This window comes from Portunus trituberculatus, chromosome 12, assembly GCF_017591435.1.
Source record: "Portunus trituberculatus isolate SZX2019 chromosome 12, ASM1759143v1, whole genome shotgun sequence".
NCBI classification, from domain to species: Eukaryota; Metazoa; Arthropoda; class Malacostraca; order Decapoda; family Portunidae; genus Portunus; species Portunus trituberculatus.
In genome coordinates, this window is record NC_059266.1 from 10,937,305 (window position 1) to 10,963,222 (window position 25,918).

Consider the following 25,918-nt stretch of genomic DNA (forward strand, 5'->3'; position numbering starts at 1 on the left):
TTAACAGGCAGGGAGAAGCCCAGGGAGATATACTAAGTTCTGCAAGAGCAGATAGTCTACCTCTTTTTTCATCAAGTCTCTTTTAATGGGTGAAATGCGATAGGCTGGTTGTCTTATAGGCTTGATGTCATTAGATATTAATGTTATGTCATGTTGGATAGTATTACAAAGTCCTGGAAGGTCACCTGTGATTTCAGAAAAGTCTAGCAATAACTTTTTAAGATCAGACTGTTGTGAAGGTGTTAAGGAAAGAAACACCTCATCAAGGTTGGACATGATTTGGCTGTTTGAGGGGCGTCCTTTAGGTGACGAGAAGAGGAATTCGATGTCGGACTCTTCCTCGGGGGGCACAGGACCAGACTCCTTCCCTACCAGACATACAGGTACAGTGCGAGACAAGTCGTCCTCTGGTTCTCTGGAGTGGTAAGGTTTCATTAGATTAATATGAACTAGTTGGGAATCCTTACGACGGTCAGGAGTGTGGACCACATAATTTAATGGACTTAGTTTTTGAGCCACAACATAAGGTCCCATGAACTTACTGTGAAGAGCATTGCCTGGAGTGGGAGAAAAGTAAAACCTTGTCTCCTGGTTTGAAACTTCTCATGACAGATTTGGGAAGAGAATTCTGTTGCATTTTAGTTTGAGATTTGAGGAAGTTTGATTTAGCAAAAGATCTGACTTCACTGATTTTATTCTTAAGGTTACTGATGTAGTCAGACACACTGGGGCTTGAAGGAGTATTTTGAGTAAACCATTGATCCTTTAATATTTTGAGAGGCCCCCTGATCTGTCTACCATAGAGTAATTCAAAAGGGAGTAACCTAAAGAATCTTGAGGAGATTCTCTTAAAGCGAAGAGAAGGAAAGAAATACTTTCATCCCAGTCTCCTTGATGCTCCAAGCAATACTTCTTCATCATGGATTTTAATGTTTGGTGAAACCGCTCCAGACAGCCTTGGGATTGGGGTGGTAAGCCGAGGAGGTACATGGTCGATGTTTAGCTCATTCACTATCTGTTGGAAAAAATGGCTAGTGAAATTGCTACCCTTGTCAGACTGAATTTGTTTTGGAATTCCTACCGAGGTGAAAAAATGTATTAGATGTTTTACAATGGTCTTTGATGTGATGTTCTTAAGAGGGAATGCTTCAGGGTACCTGGTAGTGGGATCCATGAGGGTTAACAAATACTGATTCCCTCGTTTGGTTTTGGGTAAGGGCCCTACGCAGTCTAGAATGATCTTTTCGAAGGGCTCCGTCTGAACTGGAATAGGCGTCAGAGGAGCTGGCACAAGGCGTTCGTTAGGCTTACCCACAATTTGACATATGTGACATGTTTTACATAGTGTGACACATCCTTTTCATTCCTGGCCAAAAAATGTTGAAGAGCCTTCTTGTAGGTTTTTGGATGCCTAGATGACCTGACAATCCATCATGAGCTAGTTCTATAATGGCTGGTCTTACAGACAAGGGATGACAACTTGATGTGTTTCTGACCAGGTGTCTAGTTGTTTCAGTTCAGGAGGTCTGTAGGCACGCATCAGGACTCCTTCCTGATAATAAAAACAAGGCAATTTAGACATATCCTTTGTCTCACTGGCAACATGTCTGATCTTAGCCAAAGTGAGATCCTGTTCCTGAGCATTAATCAAATTCTCCTTTGAAATGATGTTATTGTACAAGTTGTCAGTAGAGGCAATCATTGGTGGAGGAGGTGATGAAAGGGCAGGGGACTTGGACTGAGACCTGGTGACTGCACACACTGGGAAGAAGTGAGGGATGTTTCGTCCAGGGTCTTAGTGGGACTTTCTGTTAAGGGAGAATCAAGAACAATTAAGTTTGGAACAGCCAAGTTACCCGCAAGATCATTACCCAGTACAAGATGTACCCCGGTACTGGCAGTTCACCAGGTTTAATGGCTACCTCAACCTCTCCTGAAATGAACGGGCACTGTAAGCTAATATTAGCCAAGGGATAGGAGAGCTGTGATTCGAGACCTGTAAGGATCACCTTCTCCCAGTGAAAGCCTGTTTGATGTTAGGGATGACATCTTCCCTTAAGATGGATTGGGCAGCACCTGTATCACGCAGAACCTTGATATTTATTGCCTTGTCTTTACCATCAGTCAGGGACACTTTACCTTGATACATGTACGAGTCATAAAGTTCTAGAGGAGAGTTGACAGGGTTAGCTAGGGCCACTGGTTTCTTGTTCTCAAATGTGTTAGGTTTAGGGGCCACAAAAGAAAGTTGACGTTGAGAACCCTTGCAATTTGGGTGTCTACATTTCTGGATCGTGTGACCTGGTTTCTTACAGTATGTACACCAGGGGGAATTATATGCATTTGGCGAGAATCCGGTTGGCTTACCACCCGCCCCAAAACCTTCCCCAAAGGAGGACCTAACATTAGATAGTGAACCACGACCTCTACTACCCAGGGATCCCATCAACAAAGCAAACGCATCAGCCACTTTAGCGGCAGACATAAGATCACTCTCTCCCGTTCTTCCACATGCCTCAGAATATTAAAGGTAACTTGTTCTTCCATTCTTCCAGGACCATTAGATTGAGCAACTCCGAAAAGGTGGTAATGTTAAGGGCGGCTAACCATTTCTTAAATTGTCTTAGTTTCTCACTAGCAAATTCAACATAGGTGTGAGACTCTGGTTTCACATACTTTCGAAACTGTTGTCTGTATCCATCAGAAGTGATAGAGTAGGCGTCTAGAATGTTACCTTTGATCTCTTCATATTCTACCTCATCACTAAGGCCGTTGTATACCCTATAAGCTTTTCCTACTAGCTTAGGGACAAGGAGAGACACCCACTGATCCTTGGGCCATTTATTCCTATTAGCAATGCTCTCAAAAGCGCGAAATGACCCGTCAACATCAGATTCATCAAAAGGGGGAACTAGCGGAGCAGCTGTAGCAGGATTAAAGCTTGCTAACTTTTTTTTTATATCTATTTCTTCCCCTCTAAACTTAGCGTCATTTCGTAGGGCTAACTCCTGAATTTCTAACTCTTTCTCCTGCCTTTTAAGTTGTAACTGAAATTCTCTCTCTTTTTTTTATCTTCTTTTCTGCCTGTAGTTGCATTTGTTTTTCCTGTAGTTGCATTTCTTTCGCTTCTTTTTCTGCCTGTAGTTGCATTTGTCTTTCATGCATCTGGTATTCTAGTTTAAGCTTCTCAATTTCCCACTGACTTATCCTACTCTTATCCTGTTCTTCCTGGGGACTGTGTATTATAGTCCTCGTAGAGGCTGACATGGGAGTTAACTCTTCTATGGCATTTCCTAGCAACTGACCTTCTTGCACTAGATGTTCAACAACTACATTCTTAATGGCCTCTTTAGTCATCTGAGACGTGATGGGAACATCAAAATGTTTAGCGATGGTCTTCCATTGGTCCTTTTTGATATTAGCACCTTTAAGTTGTTCCAGAGAAGGGTCGGCACAAAAATCTTCAACGTTAAACTGAGTGGAAGCCATATTAAATAGATGTTAAACCATAAAAAAAAAAAATGATAAGCGAATTACTTAAGTGAGGAACTTGGCAGAGTGATAATAAAGGCAACCTTGGAAATTACCTAGATTATACTTAAGTAAACACTTATGAGTACAATCACTAATGAGGGGTAAACTAGAGAGTTACGGCATTAAGAGGGATCCGGATTACTCTAGTTACGAGACTTGAGAGTGAGGAGCGAATTGTACTGAGACTTGTTATTGATAAGGAGGCGGATTAGTCTGAGAGACTAGTTAAAATGGCCGATTCTAACTAGCGAGAAAAATGATCCGCGAAGTGAGGGGATTGAGGGTTCGCATGAACATATGATGATCCCAACACTTGGATAACACTTATTACACACCTGCCTATGTGCAAAAATAGAGATAAGTGCTATCGGTGAACACGCCTTTCTACCTGGTTTCCTGCTCTACCACTGCTATGCGATACCAATGAAAGTCACGAAGCACGTTTAACCCAAAAGGAGCTACTTGATCGCACAAAGGTAAATTTAAACCACACGCAGAGTAAGTCACAGAAAAAAACACATCAAAGTCACAACACCACAGAAACACAAGCAATCACAGAAAAAAGTCACTGGAAAAATGGAACACTGAACATGGGTTATAATGGTCCTGTCACGGTCGCCAATTGTTACGTTCACCGGTTAAACTGGTAAGATTGGCATCGGGAGCCGTGAACAATAACAATAAAAAAACACTGCAGGTTCAACTGGTGAGGAAATGCAAAGGGGTCACTTTAAAAGCTATTTTAATAACCCATAATGAAACTGACACATAGATATAACATGAAACATGAAACACAGATATATAACATGAAACACAGGAAAATGACATACACATATACATATAACAGAGAAATAAATACAACAATAAAGAACCCAACTTAATACCTAACAATAATCCTAATCCTATATGGAGGCAATGTGGAAAACACGGACGAGGGAAGTGATACTTATGCGTGTCGCAGAGGTGAAGTGCTGGGTGATGGTTGATCCCACGGTAGACCCAAGAGGCGTTGTGTTCACTGGTTGAGGCCTGGACCTCGACTTGCTTTTCAGAAAGCCAAGAGCCGGCTTAACACTTCCGGTTGAGTCGAATGGGGCCGCGTGAATCCAACTTCGGGACAGTAGCGGGGCTTCATGAAATGGTGACGTGGAGTGTTCATGAGACGGTGGCGTGGAAGGTTCACGAGACGGTGACGTGGAAGGGGAGGCGGAGAGGTGGCGAACGAGGTAACAAGCGGAGGAGGTGATGGTAGTGGAGTATGTTACGGGCGGGCCGTAACACCACTCACCACCGTTCACCACTTCGTAGTCTTCCCACACTATTTCTTTGCAATTAAAGTCTCCAACTATCATCACTCTATCCTTTCTGATGAGTTCTTGCTTCATTCTGTCTAGAGTATTTCTCATCACCATTTGGTACTGTTCATATTCCCAAGCACTGGTTCTGGGTGGTATGTATACTGTTATAATATTAATGTCCCTCTTGCCATCTGTTATAAGCATACTTATCACTTCCTCATTTCTCTTACTATATATAGTTCACCTCCTTCACTATCAGATTTTCCTTAGTAAGAACCATTATACCACCACCTCCTTTATTTTTTCTATCATTTCTCCATACTTTGTAGTGTTTTACAACAAACCAGTCTAGCTTTATTTCGGGCCTTAGCTTTGTTTCCACTACACACATTATGTCCGGTTCGTTATTTCTTAGGTAATCCATACATTCTAGCCTCTTAGACAGAAATCCATCTATATTCATTTAAGTCACTTGTATTCCATTCCTAGTCTCTTTCTTCCATGTAATGCCTATTCCACCTGTTTTATCCACCACTTCTTTAGCCTCCCATTTCTCATCCTCCAAAAAAACTTGGTCTTTTCCTCCTCTGTTCTTTCATCATTCCTCTCCTTCACTTCAGTTACAAGCTCTTTCATTTTCATTCGCTCATCCTGTGACATATTTCTTCTTATGTAAATTGTTTTGGTTTCCTCAGAGTCCTTAAGTTTCCAAGCCCTCCTCAACAAGGCCTCTGCTGCCACCTGAGACTTTAATTTCAATTTTAATGGTCTATTCTTGCCCTCCGCAAAAGCTCCTAATCTTACACTTTCTTCTACCTCAGCATATAGGTCCTCTTCTTCCACAGAGATCTTGTTCAGTAAAGACTTAATCCTGTCATTTTCCTTATCCCTCCTGTCCTGCCAGTTCCTGTTAGTTTCTTCCCTCAATCCTATTATGATCACACATTTTTTTCTTTTCAGCAATATCTCTCACCACATACTCATTTTCCTTTAGTACCTTTACCATTTCCCTCTGCGTAATCCCTTTATTTTCCTCTTCCTGCTTTTTCACTATCTCCCTAAAGGACCTTTGTACCTCCTGATGTTCATGGTTCACTTCTTTCATCCTGGTATCAATTAGATTAAGGCATTCCTCCTTCCTCAAGTCCCCTTCGGATATTTTCATCTCCATTTCCAGGAGTTTAGCCTTCATCTCTTCACATTGATTCCTTAGTTGTTGGTTTTCTTTCTCCATCTCTACTTTTTCCTTCAATAGCTCATTATTCGCTATCGTTAACAAATAGATCTCTTTTTTGAACGAATCATTCTCGGCTATAACTCTATCCAGTTTTTCTTTTATGGACAAAATGTTTAGTAACTTACTTTCCAGTGCCTGAACTCTTGCATCCATATCTAATTTCTCCAGTCCTCTTGGCATAGTTATAAAACCTTCAAAGTCCCGGGCTTGTCTAGACGCCATATTTGTTATCGTCAGCTGATTACGGCCAAAACAGTCACCGCCCACACTCTCCTCTCAGGGACCACTCTCCATATCCCTCACTTTCAACACTATGCGACAGTAGGACATTAATAGGACACTAACTTAGAGTTACCCGGGCCCTGTAACACCATAGGTATTTTCCTTCTTCCCATCCGCAGCCGGAGACGAGCCATCCTCTCTCAACGACGTGTATTTACCTAGTTGTATTTACCTAGTTGTAGTTTTACAGGGCCTGGGCTTTATGCTCGTGTGGTCCCGTCTCCATATCTACACTTATCCAATTTTTCTTTAAAACTATGTACACTCTTTCCTGATACCACTTCCTCACTAAAACTGTTCCAAGTCTCAACACATCTTTGCGGGAAACTAAATTTTTTAACATCTCTCAGACATCGTCCCTTCCTTAGTTTCTTACTATGCGATCTTGTGCTTCTAAAGTCATATTCTTCTCTCAGGATCAGTTTCTCATTATCCACTTCATCCATTCCGTTAATCAATTTATAAACTTGTATCAAATCCTCTCTCTTTCTCTGCTCCAAGGTTGGTAGATCCATTGCCTTTAGTCTCTCCTCATATGCCATCCCTTTAAATTCTGGAACCATTCTTGTAGCCATTTTTGTAGTCTCTAATTTTCTTATGTGTTTCTTTTTATGGGAGTCCACACAACTCCTGCATATTCCAATCTAGGTCTTATTTTAGTACTTATCAATTTCTTCATCATTTCCTTGTCCATATAGTGAAATGCTACTCCAATATTCCTTAGCAAATTATACGTCTCTCTGAAAATTCTATCAATATGGCTAACCGGTTGATTATTTTCTTCCATTGTCACTCCCAAGTCCTTTTCCTTTTTTACTTTTTCTAGTTCTACTCCATCTCCCATCTTATAGATTCCCACTGGTCGTCTTTCACTTTTTCCCATTTCCATGACATGGCTTTTGTCCACATTGTGTGTGTGTGTGTGTGTATTTACCTAGTTGTATTTACCTAGTTGTAGTTTTACAGGGCCTGTTTATGCTCTCTGTCTCCATTTCTACACTTATCCAATTTTCTTTAAAACTATGTACACTTTGCTGATACCACTTCTCACTCAAACTGTTCCAAGTCTCAACACATCTTTTGGAAACTAAATTTTGTGTGTGTGTGTGTGTGTGTGTGTGTGTGTGTGTGTGTGTGTGTGTATTTACCTAATTGTATTTACCTAATTGTAACATACGGGAAAAGAGCTATGCTCGTGTTGTCCCGTCTCCATATCTATTAATGTCCAGCTTTTTCTTAAAATCATGAATATTCCTTGCGTTGACCACTTCCACGTCTAAACTATTCCATGCTTCCACCCTTCTATGAGGGAAGCTATATTTTTCACATCTCTCCTATAAGTGGCCATTTTAGTTTTTTCCCATGCCCTCTCGACATTCTTTCATTCCACATACACAGATCTTCCCTATCCATTTTTCCATGCCAATCATCACTCTGTATATTGCTATCAGGTCTCCCTTTCTCTTCTGTTTTCCAGGGTCGGAAGTTGCATTCTTTTCAGTCTGTCTTCATAAGTCAAATCTCTTAAGTCAGGCACCATTTTGTTGCAGCCCTCTGTACTTTCTCTAGTTTCCTTATGTGTTTCTTTAAGTTCGAGCCCACTGTATTGTTGCATATTCAAGCCTCGGTCTTATCATTGCAGTAATTATTTTCTTCATCATTTCTTCATCTAAATATACGAACGCCACTCTTATGTTCCTCAATAAGTTCAATACTTCTCCAATTATTTTGTTTATATGTCTCTCTGGCGATAGGTCATTGGTAATTGTCACCCCAAGGTCTTTTTCTTCATGACTGGTTTTATGTCTTCATTTCCTATCTTGTACATACTCCTGATTCTTCTTTCACTCTTGCCAAACTCTATTTTCTTGCATTTTGTCGTGTTGAACTCCATTTGCCATGTACAGCTCCATTTCCATATTCTGTCCAAGTCTTCCTGGAGTAGTTCGCAATCTTTGTCACATCTCACTTTTCTTAACAATTTTGCATCGTCTGCAAATAGGCTCACATAACTGGACACCCCATCCACCATGTCATTTATGTAGACCGCGAACATTACTGGTGCCAACACTGATCCCTGTGGAACTCCACTCTCCACCAAGCCCCATTCTGATGGTCTGTCCTTAATTATTGTTCTCATTTCTCTTCCTACCAAAAGTCTTCCATCCATTTTAGTAAACTGCCATGCACTCCTCCTACCATTTCAAGTTTCCAGATCAGTCTCCGGTGTGGTACCTTATCAAAGGCCTTTTTTAAATCCAGATATATTCCATCAGCCCAACCATCTCTTTCCTGTATTACATCTATCACCCTCGAATAGTAACATATCAGGTTTGTCGTGCATGAACGCCCTTTTCTAAAACCAAATTGACACTCACAAAGTATGTCATTTTTCTCCAAGAAGTCTGTCCATCTATTCTTCACCACCCTCTCACACATCTTAGCTACCACACTTGTAAGTGACACTGGTCTATAGTTCAATGGGTCTCTCTTGTTACCTGATTTATAGATTGGGACAATGTTAGCTCTTTTCCAGTCTTGGGGCACTACACCTTCCCTTAATGAGGCATCAATTACTTCACAAACTTTTTCTGCCAGTTGCTCCCTGCATTCTCTTAAAATCCATCCTGATACCCCATCAGGTCCCACAGCTTTTCTCACTTCTAAACTCCCCATCATATTCTTGATCTCCTCCACAGTTACTTGAAACTCCTTCATAATCCCTTTCTGTTCCATTACCAGTGGTTTGTCAAAAGCAGTCTCCTTTGTGAATACCTTCCGAAAGCATCCATTCATAGCCTCTGCCATTTCCTGGGATCTTCACTGCATACTCCATTTACTTCTAAACTTTCAATACTTTCTCTATTTTTGATGTTGTTGTTCACATGTCTGTAAAAAGCCTTGGTTGGTCTTTACATTTATCAATTATATCCTTTTCTTGTTTCTTTCTTTCTTCTCTTCTAATCAACACATATTCATTTCTTGCTCTTTTGTAACTTTCCCACTGCTTAATCCGTCTTTTCCTTCTCCACCTCTTCCATGCATCCTCTTTTCTTGTTCTAGCCTTTTCACATCTATCGTTAAACCAGTCCTGCTTTCCAACTTCTCTATGTTGTCTTATTGGTACAAATTTTTCTCACCTTCTTTGTATATTTTTATAAATTCCTTCCACTTTTCATTTGCTCCTTAGCACTCTTGAATTTCATCCAATTTGTCTCTTGAAAGAATTTCTTTAGGTTTCCAAAATCTGTCTTGGCATAATTCCATCTTCCCACTTTATATTCTTCATTTCTTCTAGATTTCTCTTCATCTATCACCTTGAACTCCAAAACTGCATGATCACTCTTTGCTAAAGGGCACTCCACCCTCATCTCCTCAATGACCATTGGCTCTGTACTAAAGACCAAGTCCAGTCTTGACGATGCTCCCTCTCCTCCAAACCTAGTATCTTCTTTGACCCACTGAGTTAACACATTTTCCATTGCCAGTGTCAATAGTGTATTTCCCATGTTGTCTCTGATCCTTCCATTGACCAGTCCTCCCAACACACCTCTTTACAATTAAAATCTCCCATCATTATAGTTCGTTCACAGCCACCCAACATTTCTTCCAGACATGTTCCTGTATCACTTATCATTTCTTCATATTCCTGTACTGACCATGCATTTGTCTTAGGTGGTACGTACACCACTATGTAGTGCCTCTTTTTCCTTCATTAGTTTCTGCTCTGATCTTTAGCACTTCTGCCTTTCCCATACCTTCTTTCACTTGATCCACCTTTATATCTTTTTAACCAGCAACATCACTCCTCCTCCCATCTTACCTACTCTATTTCTTTTCCAAACATTATATTTCCTTCTCCAACCATCATCAGGTCTTCTCCTCTCTCAGTTTTGTTTCAGTAAGACCCACAATATCTGGGTTCTTGTCCCTCAAGTAATCGTTGAGTTCTAAAATCCCGATATCACTCCATTTATGTTGGAATACATTACATTCGCTCATACGTAAGTTTCTTTAGTCCTTTCTTGCTGTACTTTTCTGGGTTATGAACCACTTCCTCAGTCTCATATCCAAGATTCTCCAGAAAACTCTTTCTTCTCCTCTTCTGTCCTCTCTTCATTTTTTTCAAAGCCTCCTTTCTCAACTCATTTAACATTTCTCTTTCCTTTTCACCGAGATCTCTTCTCAACCAAATCTTCCTTGTTGTTTCCTGCTGGGCTAGCCTCCATGACTTCTCCACCAATTCATCTACATCCTTTTGTGACTTAAGTTTGATTCTTATTGGCCTCATACCTTCTCTTGTGAACTTTCCAATTCTATGGAAGTCCTCTATTTCTTGTACTAGGTCTTTTCCTCCTCCTGCACCACATTAATGATATTATTTATCACCTTTTTATGTTTTTCTCTCTCCATTTTACTCGGTGTCTTATCCTCCTCCACACCAAATATCACCACACATCTCTTTTTGTCTACAGTTTCCCTCACCAATGTCTCATTTGATTTAATAACCTTCACCACTTTCTCAGCAATCTTCTCTTCTATGATCTGTTGATCTATAATTTCAGCAAGGCCCAAAGTTTTCTCCCCAGACTCTTTGATTTCCTTTTCCAGACTTGCAACTTTGTAATTTACCTCCTTTCTTTCCACTTCCTGACTTTTTTCCATTCAGCCTGCTTCTCCATCACTTTTCCTAGAGATTCTCCACATTTTCGCAATTCACTTTAATTAGCTTAACTTCCTCTTTCAGTGCTTCATTTTCCTTCTTCATATCGGCACACTCTTTCATTACATTGTCATAACTCGTTTCCAGGCCCCCATACTTTTCAAACAGTTTTTCAATTTTACCTTCCAACTCCAGAATTTTCTTCACATAAGCGCTCTTCTCCATTATTCCTTGAAATCCTGTGAAGTCTGATTCATCTTTCGAGTTCACGGCCGCCATGTTGCGCAGATGTAAACAAACCAGCTGATGGCTCAAACGCAGGCTACAGTTTATATTTACCTTCCCTGGACATTATTTTGCTAATCAACAGTTAACATGACTATATGGAGACGGGACAAACATTACCAGCTCCTTTCCCACCTTGGTTACTCTTAGGCAATGGTAACTGTAGAATTAGAGATGATTGCTCTGGAGCTTGTGTGTGTGTGTGTGTATTTACCTAATTGTATTTACCTAATTGTAACATACGGGAAAAGAGCTATGCTCGTGTTGTCCCGTCTCCATATCTATTAATGTCCAGCTTTTCTTAAAATCATGAATATTCCTTGCGTGACCACTTCCACGTCTAAACTATTCCATGCTTCCACCCTTCTATGAGGAAGCTATATTTTTCACATCTCTCCTATAAGTGGCCATTTTAGTTTTTCCCATGCCCTCTCAACATTCTTTCATTCCACATACACAGATCTTCCCTATCCATTTTTCCATGCCAATCATCACTCTGTATATTGCTATCAGGTCTCCCCTTTCTCTTCTGTTTTCCAGGGTCGGAAGTTGCATTCTTTTCAGTCTGTCTTCATAAGTCAAATCTCTTAAGTCAGGCACCATTTTTGTTGCAGCCCTCTGTACTTTCTCTAGTTTCCTTATGTGTTTCTTTAAGTTCGAGCCCACTGTATTGTTGCATATTCAAGCCTTGGTCTTATCATTGCAGTAATTATTTTCTTCATCATTTCTTCATCTAAATATACGAACGCCACTCTTATGTTCCTCAATAAGTTCAATACTTCTCCAATTATTTTGTTTATATGTCTCTCTGGCGATAGGTCATTGGTAATTGTCACCCCAAGGTCTTTTTCTTCATGACTGGTTTTATGTCTTCATTTCCTATCTTGTACATACTCCTGATTCTTCTTTCACTCTTGCCAAACTCTAATTTCTTGCATTTTGTCGTGTTGAACTCCATTTGCCATGTACAGCTCCATTTCCATATTCTGTCCAAGTCTTCCTGGAGTAGTTCGCAATCTTTGTCACATCTCACTTTTCTTAACAATTTTGCATCGTCTGCAAATAGGCTCACATAACTGGACACCCCATCCACCATGTCATTTATGTAGACTGCAAACATTACTGGTGCCAACACTGATCCCTGTGGAACTCCACTCTCCACCAAGCCCCATTCTGATGGTCTGTCCTTAATTATTGTTCTCATTTCTCTTCCTACCAAAAGTCTTCCATCCATTTTAGTAAACTGCCATGCACTCCTCCTACCATTTCAAGTTTCCAGATCAGTCTCCGGTGTGGTACCTTATCAAAGGCCTTTTTTAAATCCAGATATATTCCATCAGCCCAACCATCTCTTTCCTGTATTACATCTATCACCCTCGAATAGTAACATATCAGGTTTGTCGTGCATGAACGCCCTTTTCTAAAACCAAATTGACACTCACAAAGTATGTCATTTTTCTCCAAGAAGTCTGTCCATCTATTCTTCACCACCCTCTCACACATCTTAGCTACCACACTTGTAAGTGACACTGGTCTATAGTTCAATGGGTCTCTCTTGTTACCTGATTTATAGATTGGGACAATGTTAGCTCTTTTCCAGTCTTGGGGCACTACACCTTCCCTTAATGAGGCATCAATTACTTCACAAACTTTTTCTGCCAGTTGCTCCTGCATTCTCTTAAAATCCATCCTGATACCCCATCAGGTCCCACAGCTTTTCTCACTTCTAAACTCCCATCATATTCTTGATCTCCTCCACAGTTACTTGAAACTCCTTCATAATCCCTTTCTGTTCCATTACCAGTGGTTTGTCAAAAGCAGTCTCCTTTGTGAATACCTTCCGAAAGCATCCATTCATAGCCTCTGCCATTTCCTGGGATCTTCACTGCATACTCCATTTACTTCTAAACTTTCAATACTTTCTCTATTTTTGATGTTGTTGTTCACATGTCTGTAAAAAGCCTTGGTTGGTCTTTACATTTATCAATTATATCCTTTTCTTGTTTCTTTCTTTCTTCTCTTCTAATCAACACATATTCATTTCTTGCTCTTTTGTAACTTTCCCACTGCTTAATCCGTCTTTTCCTTCTCCACCTCTTCCATGCATCCTCTTTTCTTGTTCTAGCCTTTTCACATCTATCGTTAAACCAGTCCTGCTTTCCAACTTCTATGTTGTCTTATTGGTACAAATTTTTCTCACCTTCTTTGTATATTTTATAAATTCCTTCCACTTTTCATTTGCTCCTTAGCACTCTTGAATTTCATCCAATTTGTCTCTTGAAAGAATTTCTTTAGGTTTCCAAAATCTGTCTTGGCATAATTCCATCTTCCCACTTTATATTCTTCATTTCTTCTAGATTTCTCTTCATCTATCACCTTGAACTCCAAAACTGCATGATCACTCTTTGCTAAAGGGCACTCCACCCTCATCTCCTCAATGACCATTGGCTCTGTACTAAAGACCAAGTCCAGTCTTGACGATGCTCCCTCTCCTCCAAACCTAGTATCTTCTTTGACCCACTGAGTTAACACATTTTCCATTGCCAGTGTCAATAGTGTATTTCCCATGTTGTCTCTGATCCTTCCATTGACCAGTCCTCCCAACACACCTCTTTACAATTAAAATCTCCCATCATTATAGTTCGTTCACAGCCACCCAACATTTCTTCCAGACATGTTCCTGTATCACTTATCATTTCTTCATATTCCTGTACTGACCATGCATTTGTCTTAGGTGGTACGTACACCACTATGTAGTGCCTCTTTTTCCTTCATTAGTTTCTGCTCTGATCTTTAGCACTTCTGCCTTTCCCATACCTTCTTTCACTTGATCCACCTTTATATCTTTTTTAACCAGCAACATCACTCCTCCTCCCATCTTACCTACTCTATTTCTTTTCCAAACATTATATTTCCCTTCTCCAACCATCATCAGGTCTTCTCCCTCTCTCAGTTTTGTTTCAGTAAGACCCACAATATCTGGGTTCTTGTCCCTCAAGTAATCGTTGAGTTCTAAAATCTCCGATATCACTCCATTTATGTTGGAATACATTACATTCCGCTCATACGTAAGTTGTGTGTGTTGTGTGTTTACCTAGTTGTATTGTACAGGGTTCGAGCGGGGCTCATAGTGTCCTGTCTCCATATCTCCATTTATTTAGTTTTTCTTTAAAGTTATGCACACTATGTTCTGTAACAATTCAATGCATTCCATTTTTCCACCGTTCTGTGTGGAAAACTGTATTTTCCAATATCCTCCACACACTGCCTCATCCTGATCTTTTCATCTTCCATCTTCTTCCGTCAACAGCACAAGGTCTTCTTTGTCTATCTTTTCAATATCATTTACTATCTCATACATTGGTATTAGGTCCACGTGTTCTCTTCTATCTTGTAAGGTTGGCAGTCCCATTTCCTTCAGTCATTCTTGATATGTGATGTCCTTTAATTCCGGCACCATCTTTGTAGCAATCTTCTGTATCCTTTCCAATTTTCTTATATCCTTTTTAGGGCTCGGAGACCATACCACTGCTGCATATTCCAGCCTTGGAAGTATCTTGCTTGTGATGATTTTTTTCATCATATCTTTATCCATGCAATGAAATGCCACTCTTATATTAGTCAATATTTTATATGGTAGTCTAAATATCTTGCTTATGTGTTTGTCAGGGCTCAGATTTTCTTGTATGATTACTCCAAGATCTTTTTCCTCTTTAGTCTTCATTATTTGTTCCTCTCCCATCAAATAGTTCCATACTGGTCTTCTCTTACTCTTTCCTAGTTCCATGATGTGACATTTCTTGGCATTGAACTCCAATTTCCACTTCCTACTCCACTCATATATCTTGTTTAAATCTTCCTGCAACAGCAGACAGTTCTTTCTGGTTTTGATAACTCCTAGCAACTTTGCATCATCAGCGAATAAATTCATATAGCTGTTTACTCCAATGTGAATATTGTTTACATAAACTTGAAACATAATGGGGGCTAACACTAACCCTTGTGGCACCCTGCTGGTTACTTTACTCCAAGACGAGTATGTAGCTCTGATCACAGTTCTCATTTCCCTATCCTTCAAATGATCTCTTGTCCATTCAAGCAAGGTTCCTCGCAGTCCTCCTATGTTCTCTAGTTTCCAAAGTAGTCTTTTGTGAGGGACTTTATCAAAAGCCTTTTTAATGTTCAGATATACTGTGTCTACCCATCCATCTCTGCTTTCCAGTCCTGCAATAACCCTGGAGTAGAAGCTTAATAAGTTTGATACACATGACCACTGTCCTGAATCCAAATTGTCTGTTCAATATGACTTGCTCCTCTTCTAGAAATTTAACCCATTTTTCTTTGATAATTATTTCACATAACTTCCCTACAGTACTTGTAAGTGACACTGGTCTGTAGTTTAGTGGTTCAGTTGCCTTTCCTCCTTTAAATATTGGTATTACGTTGGCTCTCTTCCACTCTAGTGGAACTTTCCCTTCATTTATTGAACTTTTAATTATTTACCAAATTGGATCAAGTAGTTGCTCTTTACATTCTTTTAACACCCAGCCTGATACACCATCTGGCCCCATTGTTTTTCTGACTTCCAACTTGTCCAGTAATCTTCCAATATCCTCTTTGTGCACTGCAATTTCCTGTAATCCTTGGCAATCCAATGTCCTATTAGGTTCTTCTTCAGTGAATACCGTTTTGAAGCTCTCATTCATTATTTCACACATTTCCTTCTCTATTTGGTATGTCTTCCCTTCTTTAATTATTTTTTCAATTGTTTCCTTATTCTTTGTTTTGCCATTTAAAACTAGTAGAAAAGTTTGGGTTCATCCTTGCTTTTATTCACCACATCTTTCTCAAAATTTCTTTCTTCCTCTCTCCTTACTCTAATATATTAATTTCTAGCATCTTTGTACTGCAGTCTGTTATAGTCATTTCCCTGCTTTAAGAGTTTCTTCCACGCTTTATCTTTTGCCTTTTTTGCTTGTATGCGTCTAGCATTGTACCATGCATGTATTTTTTTCTGAACTCTATAAACAGGAACAAACTTTTTTACTCCATTGTATTTCTGTAAGAATATATCATATTTCTCTTGTAGTCTTTCTGCACAGAATATTACTCCACTAAATATCAGCAAAATAAATCCTTAATTTTTCAAAATCTGCTTTATAATCCTCTCTATAATTTATCTCATCTTCCTCCTGCATTTGCATCTCTAATGTCACATGATCACTTCTCCCCATTGGACTAAGGTATCGTATGATTGGAGGGGGCTCTGGTTTCTTTGTACCTTGTTGAATCCTCCACCCATTGGTCCATTATATTAACCATAGTTAGCTGTAACACTTTCTCACTCCACTGCCCAGCATTGTCCATTACTTCCATCTCTCTCCAGTTTATTTTTTTTACAGTTAAAGTCTCTAACTAAGAGTATTCTTCTATCTCTTCTTATCATGTTATCTAGACACTTTATCGCCTCTCTTTGCATATCTTTATGCTCTTCTGATCCCCATGTATTAGTCTGTGGTGGAACATATGTAAATATAATTTTTCTTTTCTTCAAATCTTCTGTTCTGATTGTTACTCCCATTACTTCCACTTTGTCCTCACCATATTGCACATCCTCCACACATACGTATATTATCACGAACCATTATTAGCATTCCTCCTCCCCTTTTATCCTTCCTGTCCCTCCTCTAGGTATTATATCCTTCCTCTTTAAAGTTGACATGGATCTCTTTTTTCAGTTTTGTTTCAATGATACACATTAGATCTGGCTTTTTCTCTTTCAAATAGTGCCGAACTTCCAATATGCTTGATAACAAACCATCTATGTTGTATAAATCACTCTTAATTAATTGCCTCCTCCATGACCACCTCTTTTTTCCTTAAGTACCACTTCTTTAGTCTCATATCCAGAACCCTCCAGTAAAAATTCTTCTTCTCTATCTCTGTCCTTTTCATGTTTTTTTCCTTAGCTTCACTTCTTAGGACTTTCTCCTTTTCCCTTTCCTCTAAGTTCATGTCTCTTTTTATCCATATTTCCTTGTGATCAACTTCATCGGCCAGTTTCCCGTTTCTGGCCATTGTTTCTTCTACAGCCACTTGAGATCTCATTTTCACCTTCATTGGTCTCTTCCCCTTCACTGTACCTTCCCAGCCTAACCATTTCCTCCACCTCCTGGTCAAATTCTTGTGTGCTGTCTTGTACTTGTTTAATAACAGTTTTGGCCATTTCCCTTTCTTCATGTTCTCTTGAGAATTTATTTGGGTTTTTCCTTTCCCTCATCCCATAAATCATGAAGCTTTTTTTCTTGTCCACTGCATCCCGCACCAAATCTTCCTTTTTCCTTGATAACTTCTATTACAGCCACTTTTGTATTCTCCTGAATTTGTCTCCTTACCACTTCTCAAAATTTGACTTTTTCCTCTTCTTGCTCCTGTTTCCATTCATTTCTTAGTTCTTTCAACTTGTTATTATCTAGACCACCTTCTGCTCTGTCTGTAAACCCTTCCTGCACTTTAGCCTGCAAGCTCTTTAAAGAGCGGTGTGTGTATGTGTGTGTGAGAGAGACACACTGTCATGTAAAGTCATGGAGGTAGGGGTGTGGTGTTGTACATTAGGAAAGGTTATTTACCTCAAAGTATATCCACGGCTCTGCTAAGCTGATAACACTTTAAATTTCTTAAGCAGTCAGTCTCTCTCTCTCTCTCTCTCTCTCTCTCTCTCTCTCTCTCTCTCTCTCTCTCTCTCTCTCTCTCTCTCTCTCTCTCTCTCTCTCTCTCTCTCTCTCTCTCTCTCTCTCTCTCTCTCTCTCTCTTTCTCTCTCTCTCTCTCTCTCTCTCAGGTGCATTGTGTGGTGTGTGCCAGCCCCGGCAGACTGTTGATTTGTGACTCACCAGACTGTGGAAGGTAGTAAGAATTGTTATTTAGATTCATGATGTAATATAAATTTTGGAAGCAATTGTACCAAGTAACTTCTCAGTAAAGTGTTGTACTGTACCATAAATTTCAAATTTTTTAAAATTTATGGTTGATTAACATATTTTATATCAGGCTGATGACTAACACAGTATTATTACATACTATTATAAGTATAAAGAATTTGTTAACCATATGATAAAAATTTTTGCACATATTACAGAAATTAATGTGACTGACTGAGGCAACTATGTACTTGGGGTGGCTACCACACCACAACCTTCCCTTCTTGCCTTTACATAACACACACACACACACATATGAGGAGAGACTAAAGGCTATGGATCTACCAACCTTGGAACAAAGAAGGGAGAGAGGAGACCTGATACAAGTCTATAAATTGATCAACGGAATGGACCAAGTGGATAAGGAGAAACTGATCCTGAGAGAAAAATATGACATCCGAAGCACAAGATCGCATAGTAAAAAGCTGAGAAAGGGAAGATGTCTGAGAGATATTAAAAAATATAGTTTCCCGCAGAGATGTATTGAGACGTGGAACAGTTTAGATGAAGAAGTAGTGTCTGCAATGAGTGTGCACACTTTTAAAGTAAGACTGGATAAGTGTAGATATGGAGACGGGGCCACACGAGCATAAAGCCCAGGCCCTGTAAAATTACAACTAGGTAAATACACACACACACACACACACACACAGTAGCATTTCACTACATGGACAAAGAAATGATGAAGAAATTGATAAGTACTATAATAAGACCCAGATTGGAATATGCAGGAGTAGTGTGGACCCCTCATAAAAAGAAACACATAAGGAAATTGGAGAGACTACAAAAAATGGCTACAAGAATGGTTCCAGAATTTGAAGGATGACATATGAGGAGAGACTAAAGGCTATGGATCTACCAACCCTGGAACAAAGAAGGAGAGAGGAGACCTGATACAAGTTTTAAATTGATCAACGGAATGGACCAAGTGGATAATGAGAAACTGATCCTGAGAGAAGAATATGACATCCAAGCACAAGATCGCATAGTAAAAGCTGAGAAAAGGAAGATGTCTGAGAGATGTTAAAAAATATAGTTTCCCGCAAAGATGTATTGAGACGTGGAACAGTTTAAATGAAGAAGTAGTGTCTGCAACGAGTGTGCATACTTTTAAAGTAAGATTGGATAAGTGTAGATATGGAGACGGGGCCACACGAGCATAAAGCCCAGGCCCTGTAAAACTACAACTACGTAAATACACACACACACAAGTGGATAATGAGAAACTAATCTTGAGAGAAGAATATGACATTAGAAGCACAAGATCGCATAGTAAGAAACTGAGGAAGGGAAGATGTCTGAGAGATGTTAAAAAAATTAGTTTCCCGCAAAGATGTGTTGAGACTTGGAACAGTTTGAGTGAGGAAATGGTGTCAGCAAAGAGTGTACATAGTTTTAAAGAAAAATTGGATAAGTGTAGATATGGAGACTGGGCCACACAAGCATAAAGCTCAGGCCCTGTAAAACTACAACTAGGTAAATACACGAGACGCGGTCAAGGAAGGACGCAATACCGTCGCTCCTGAGAATCAGCTGATCTTCACTACCTTTGTTTGGGTTTGCAGTGGCCTGGGCGATTAGTGTGGACTCGTTTTTTTTTTTTTTTTTTTTTTTTTTTTTTTTTCATCATGAATACAGTGTTACAAAATCATGAGTGAGAAAGAGATTCCATCTAAATGCAGGTATGAGACACGGGAAAGAATGAAAGCTGATGATGACTGTTGGTGACGGAGAAAGAGCATTCGAATGCTTTGATACGGCGCAAACTTCACTATTTGATAGAGTGTTGACTATCAAACGTAAATTAGATATATTGATAAAGGAGAGTATGGGAATGAAAGAAAATGAAGAACAGGATAAAGAGCTCAAGAAATTGAAAGAAAGGATAAAATGAGTGGAAGAAAACGAAACTAGGCTAAGAACAGAAAATGAAGAATTAAAAGTGCAAATAGCTAACTACAAGAAATTGATGGAAGAAGGACTCGGTAAAGCCGAGAAAGAGAAAGAGAAGCTGAAAGATCTAGTTAACAAAGAAGAAGAAAGAGTACAAGACGTGATTAAAAAAGAAGTACAAGCATGGAAATCCAAGATAAGAACGACAAGGAATCATTTCAAAAAGTATTTCAAGAACAGTTAAAAGAAAGAGATGAAAATATGACAAGCAAAATGATAGGAGTCCTCAAGAAAAAAAGAAAATTTAGTAAGAGAAATTGCAGAAAAAAAAATGTAATTATTTTTGGACTGAAAGAAAAAAAATGTTAAATATAGACCAAGAAGGAAAAGACGAAATGAAATCAGTAAAGACCTACTAAAACATCTAAATGACGAGGATAGACAGAACTTAGAAGAGGAAGTAGAAGAAATCCATAGAATGGGACCATATCAAGAAGGAACAGTGAGACCAATTAAGATATTACTAAAATCACAAGCAGCAGCAGAAGTAGTACTATATAGAAAAACAAAACTCAGAGAAACAGAAGGTTGCAAAGATATATATATAAAGAAAAATAGAAATGAGGAGGAAAGGAAGAGACACAATGAACTGGTGGCAGAAGCAAGAGAAAAAATAATGAAAGGTCAGAGGAGGAGAAGAAGGCATTTTTGGAGAATTATAGGAGACAGGATAAGGAAATGGTATATAAAAGAGAAGAAGAGAAAAAATGGAGCAAGTTTAACTAAAATGATAAGAACAAGAGATTAAAATGATGTATACAAACATAGATGGGTTTTATCTAGTAAATTAGAATTAAGAGATTACATAAAGAAAGAAGAACCAGATATTGTATGCCTGGTGGAAACAAAGTTAAATGAGGCAATAAAAATAGACATAGATAAAAGGTATAATATATGGAGGAGAGACAGAGTGGGTAAAGGAGGAGGAGGAGTCATGATGATGTTAAGGAAGGAGATGGTGGTAAATCAAGTGGAGTTTGGGGAAGGAAAATCAGAAATACTGTATGTTAAGATGCATATTAATAAAAGGAGTTAACAATCATTGGAACATATGTGCCACCAAAACAAATTCATGGACCAATCAAGAATATAAAGACATGATAGATGACACAATAAGGAGTCTTACAAGAATCATTAAAGAAAGGAGAAAAGTGATATTATAGGAGATTTCAACTGTAAGGAGGTGGACTGGGAAAATTATGAAAGTGGTATGGGGAAGAAGCCTGGGAGATAGATTCCTGAACCTAATGATAGATAATTTGATGGTCCAAAGAGTAAAGGAAAACACAAGATTCAGAGGAAACGATGAGCCAGCAAGATTGGACCTAGTTTTACAAGGGATATACAAATGAACGATGATATAAGATATAAGTGCCCATTGGGAAAGAGTGACCATGTAATATTAGAAATGGATATAGAAGAAGGAAAGGAAGATAGAGATGAATCATACAAAGGAGACCGATTAAATTACAGAAAGGCTGATATTGAGAATCTCAAGAACTATTTTAAAAAATAAACTGGGAGGAGATGGAAAACTCAGAACGGTTCAAGAGAAATATAACTTATTTTTGGAAATATACAAAACAGGAGTCAGGAATATGTTCCAAAATATAGACCTAAAGAAGAAGGAAAGAAAGATTGGTTTAATGCAAGGTGTGCTAGGGCAAAGGAGAAGAGATGGAGCATGGAAAAGGTGGAGAAGAAACAGAAATCCAGAAAATAAGGAAAACTTCAAAACAGCAAGAAATGAATATGCTAAGGTGAGAAAGGAAGAAGAAAGAACTATGAAAAGGACATTGTCGAAAATGTAAGGAACAACCAAAATTGTTCTACAGATTCATAAATGGAAAAATAAGACAAAAAGAAACAATAGAAAGGTTAAAAGGAGAGAACGGAATGGTGGAAGACCCAAAAGTATGGCAGAACTGTTAAATAGTAAATTTCAGGAGGTCTTTACTAAGGAATCCAAATTTGAAAGACCACAGGGTAATAGAGAGACTGTCTATATGAAAGAGATTAAAGTAACCAAGCTTGAAATAAAAGAGTTAATGAAGGAACTGGATGAGGAGAAGGCAATGGGACCAGATGAAGTCTCAGGCAGAATATTAAAAGAATGTAGAGAAGAACTATCAAGTCCTATATACAACATCATAAAGTGCTCAATAGAAAATGGAACAGTACTAGTAAAATGGAAAAGAGCTGAGGTGGTTCCCATATATAAGAGCAGAAGGAAGGAAGAACCTTTAAATTACAGACCAGTATCACTAACTAGTGTAATATGCAAGATGTGTGAAAGAGTAATAAAGAAACAATGGATTGAGTCTCTTGAAGACAACAAACCAAATAGCCAATTTGGTTTTAGTAAAGGTCAGTCATGTGTAACAAATTTATTGAGTTTCTACTCTAGAATAGTTGATAAAGTACAAGAGAGAGAGGGATGGATTGACTGTACATATTTATTTAGATTTAAAAATGGTGTTTGATAAAGTGCCACATGAAAGATTACAATGGAAGTTAAAGAAGGGTGGCTTAAAAGGAAGCACATTGAGATGGATGGAAAATTACTTGAGGGGGAGAGAAATAAGGACGGTAGTTAAAGATATGAAGTCCAAGTGGAGAACAGTAGACAGCGGAGTGCCACAGGGTCAGTATTGGCACCAATACTTTTCTCACATATATAAATGACATGCCAGAGGAGTGAACAGCTACATAAATCTGTTTGTGGACGATGCGAAACTGTGCAGAGTCATTAAACAAAAAGAGGATTGTGAAATACTGCAGGAAGACTTAAACAAGATCTGGAAATGGAGTAAAAAATGGGAGATGGAATTCAATGTGGACAAAAGCCATGTCATGGAAATGGGAAAGAGTGAAAGACAACCAGTGGGAATCTATAAGATGGGAGATGGAGTAGAACTAGAAAAAGTAAAAAAGGAAAAGGACTTGGGAGTGACGATGGAAGAAAACATTCAACCGGTAAGCCATATTGATAGAATTTTCAGAGACATATAAATTGCTAAGGAATATTGGATTAGCATTTCACTACATGGACAAAGAAATGATGAAGAAATTGATAAGTACTGAAATACGACCGGGATTGGAATATGCAGGAGTTGTGTGGACCTCCCATAAAAAGAAACACACAAGGAAATTGGAGAGACTACAAAAAATGGCTACAAGAATGGTTCCAGAATTTAAAGGGATGACATATGAGGAGAGACTAAAACCTATGGATCTACCAACCTTGGAGCAGAGAAGAGAGAGAGGGGATCTGATACAAGTGTATAAATTGATTAACGGAATGGATCAAGTGGATAATGAGAAACTAATCCTAAGAGAAGAATATGACATTAGAAGCACAAGATCGCATAGTAAGAAACTGAGGAAGGGAAGATGTCTGAGAGATGTTAAAAATATATAGTTTCCCGCAAAGATGTGTTGAGACTTGGAACAGTTTGAGTGAGGAAGTGGTGTCAGCAACGAGTGTGCATAGTTTTAAAGAGAAATTGGATAAGTGTAGATATGGAGACGGGGCCACACGAGCATAAAGCCCAGGGCCTGTATAACTACAACTAGGTAAATACACACACATACACAAGAAAAAAAGATTAATTTCAAATACCAAATCCTAGAATAAGTTCCTTCATTCCTGAGGCAGCCTCTGTATCATAACAATAAGTTATATAATTGAAAAAAAAAAAAAAATCAAAAGAAGCAACAAATTTGATGGTGAAAGTGATATTTTTTGTTGTTTGCAGAATGTATGCACCGGCTGTGTGGAGCTGCTGGTGGCATAGAGTGAGGCACATAGTGAGATTTGGCACTGCTTCCTGTGTGAATTCAGTCAATAGGTTTCTCAAACCAAGGCCAGAATGGACAGAAAGGGTGAATTAAATCATCTGTTGTTACTTGTTTGTTGGAAATCTATATTATCCACCCAAAATATGTACAAATGTCAAGAAAAGTGTACATGCATGTGTGTAGATAGTCACCTTGCATTGCTCTCTTTTCATTTGCAAGAAGGTATCATCATGTGTACAACTCTGCAGCCAATTACTTGTGATGAGAAGGCACTGAGTTCCAATTTATTCCCAGACCAGGCAGAGTGGGCTCATCTGACAGTAACTGCTCAAGTGTGCCATTGGAGTGTTTCAGTTTCCCATAGAGTTGCATGGATGTATTTCTGGCAGTCACCATGGGAAGGTGGAAGCTTACAAATTGAGTAATGGTTCCCTGCTTAGCTCAACTTGAAGGAGTGTTTCTTGTATAACACAGAATATCTCCATCATGTGCAGACAGATTAACCCATAAAACCTCAACTTGGTAATGTTCCCAGACTATTTGTTGTAAGTGGCACAAAGAAAAACCCTCTCTTAGAACTGTAAATCTTATTAATTATGATAGAAATTTGTCAGTCTTATCTTCATGTCAGATTCATTTTTCAATCCAGAAATTATACTGAGAGGCAGGACGGCTGCTGTTCTTTCTAGGTAACAGAAGACCCTCAAATGGTGCTGATAGCCTGAGTCACACACATTACTGAAATCATTTCAGTCTAGCCAAGGCATGAATCTGATCTTCATTTGTAGGCTTGCAGCAGCCCATGTTAATGATCAAATTGGGAGTTATGAAGCTCTAAAAACCGTTGAAATTATAGGAACTGTGGACTATTTGAAATGGTTGCATGTGAACAAAGTTGTGTGCCATACTACTTTCTGTCATGCCATTAGATGGATGATGGGAATTAATGAGCGCCACAGTACCCAGGCAGAGGCAACACGTGGGCAGGCCATGCCAGAATCAGGATAGATGTTGGAGGGATTGGTGTGATTGAATTCTTGTTTCCTACCTGTCCTCTCTCTTTACCTTGAAATGACTAATGTTTGTATTGTTATGTACATGTAAATGAACTGTGGCATATTTATAGATTTGTGGCCCTGAAGATTCCTGGATGTGCACTTTTGAGGAGGTACCTGATCCGTCATCCTTCCCCAAGAAGCCCCTGAGAGTGCTGTCACTCTTTGATGGCATTGCCACCGGTGAGTGCAAGCAACCAGGTGTGTATCGGCTCAGAAGGAGGCTTACTGTGATTGATGCTCATAAGATGCACCTTTTCTACACACACACACACACACACACACACACACACACACACACACACACACACACATAAGAAAATTAGAGAGACTACAAAAAATGGCTACAAGAATGGTTCCAAAATTTAAAGGGATGGCATATGAGGAGAGACTAAAGGCAATGGATCTACCAACCTTGGAGCAGAGAAGAGAGAGAGGGGATCTGATACAAGTTTATAAATTGATTAACGGAAGGGATGAAGTGGATAATGAGAAACTGATCCTGAGAGAAGAATATGACTTTAGAAGCACAAGATCGCATAGTAAGAAACTAAGGAAGGATGATGTCTGAGAGATGTTAAAAATTTAGTTTCCGCAAAGATGTGTTGAGACTTGGAACAGTTTGAGTGAGGAAGTGGTATCAGCAAAGAGTGTACATAGTTTTAAAGAAAAATTGGATAAGTGTAGATATGGAGACGGGACCAAGAGCATAAAGAGGCCCTGTAAAACTACAACTAGGTAAATACAACTAGGTAAATACACACACACACACACACACACATTTTTGCTAAGGAATATTGGAGTAGCATTTCACTACATGGACAAAGAAATG

The 25,918-nt window shown here is 39.0% G+C and overlaps 1 protein-coding gene across 1 annotated transcript in view; it reads left to right on the forward strand.

The window, feature by feature from the left end:
- LOC123502831 (DNA (cytosine-5)-methyltransferase 3A-like) overlaps window positions 1-25,918 on the forward strand; it is a gene marked incomplete in the record, with an annotated part of 93,572 nt that overhangs the window by 19,488 nt on the left and 48,166 nt on the right. The window contains 2 exon segments of the mRNA XM_045252104.1: window positions 24,084-24,115; window positions 25,158-25,269. Of these exon segments, the coding sequence (XP_045108039.1) occupies window positions 24,084-24,115; window positions 25,158-25,269 (144 nt within the window).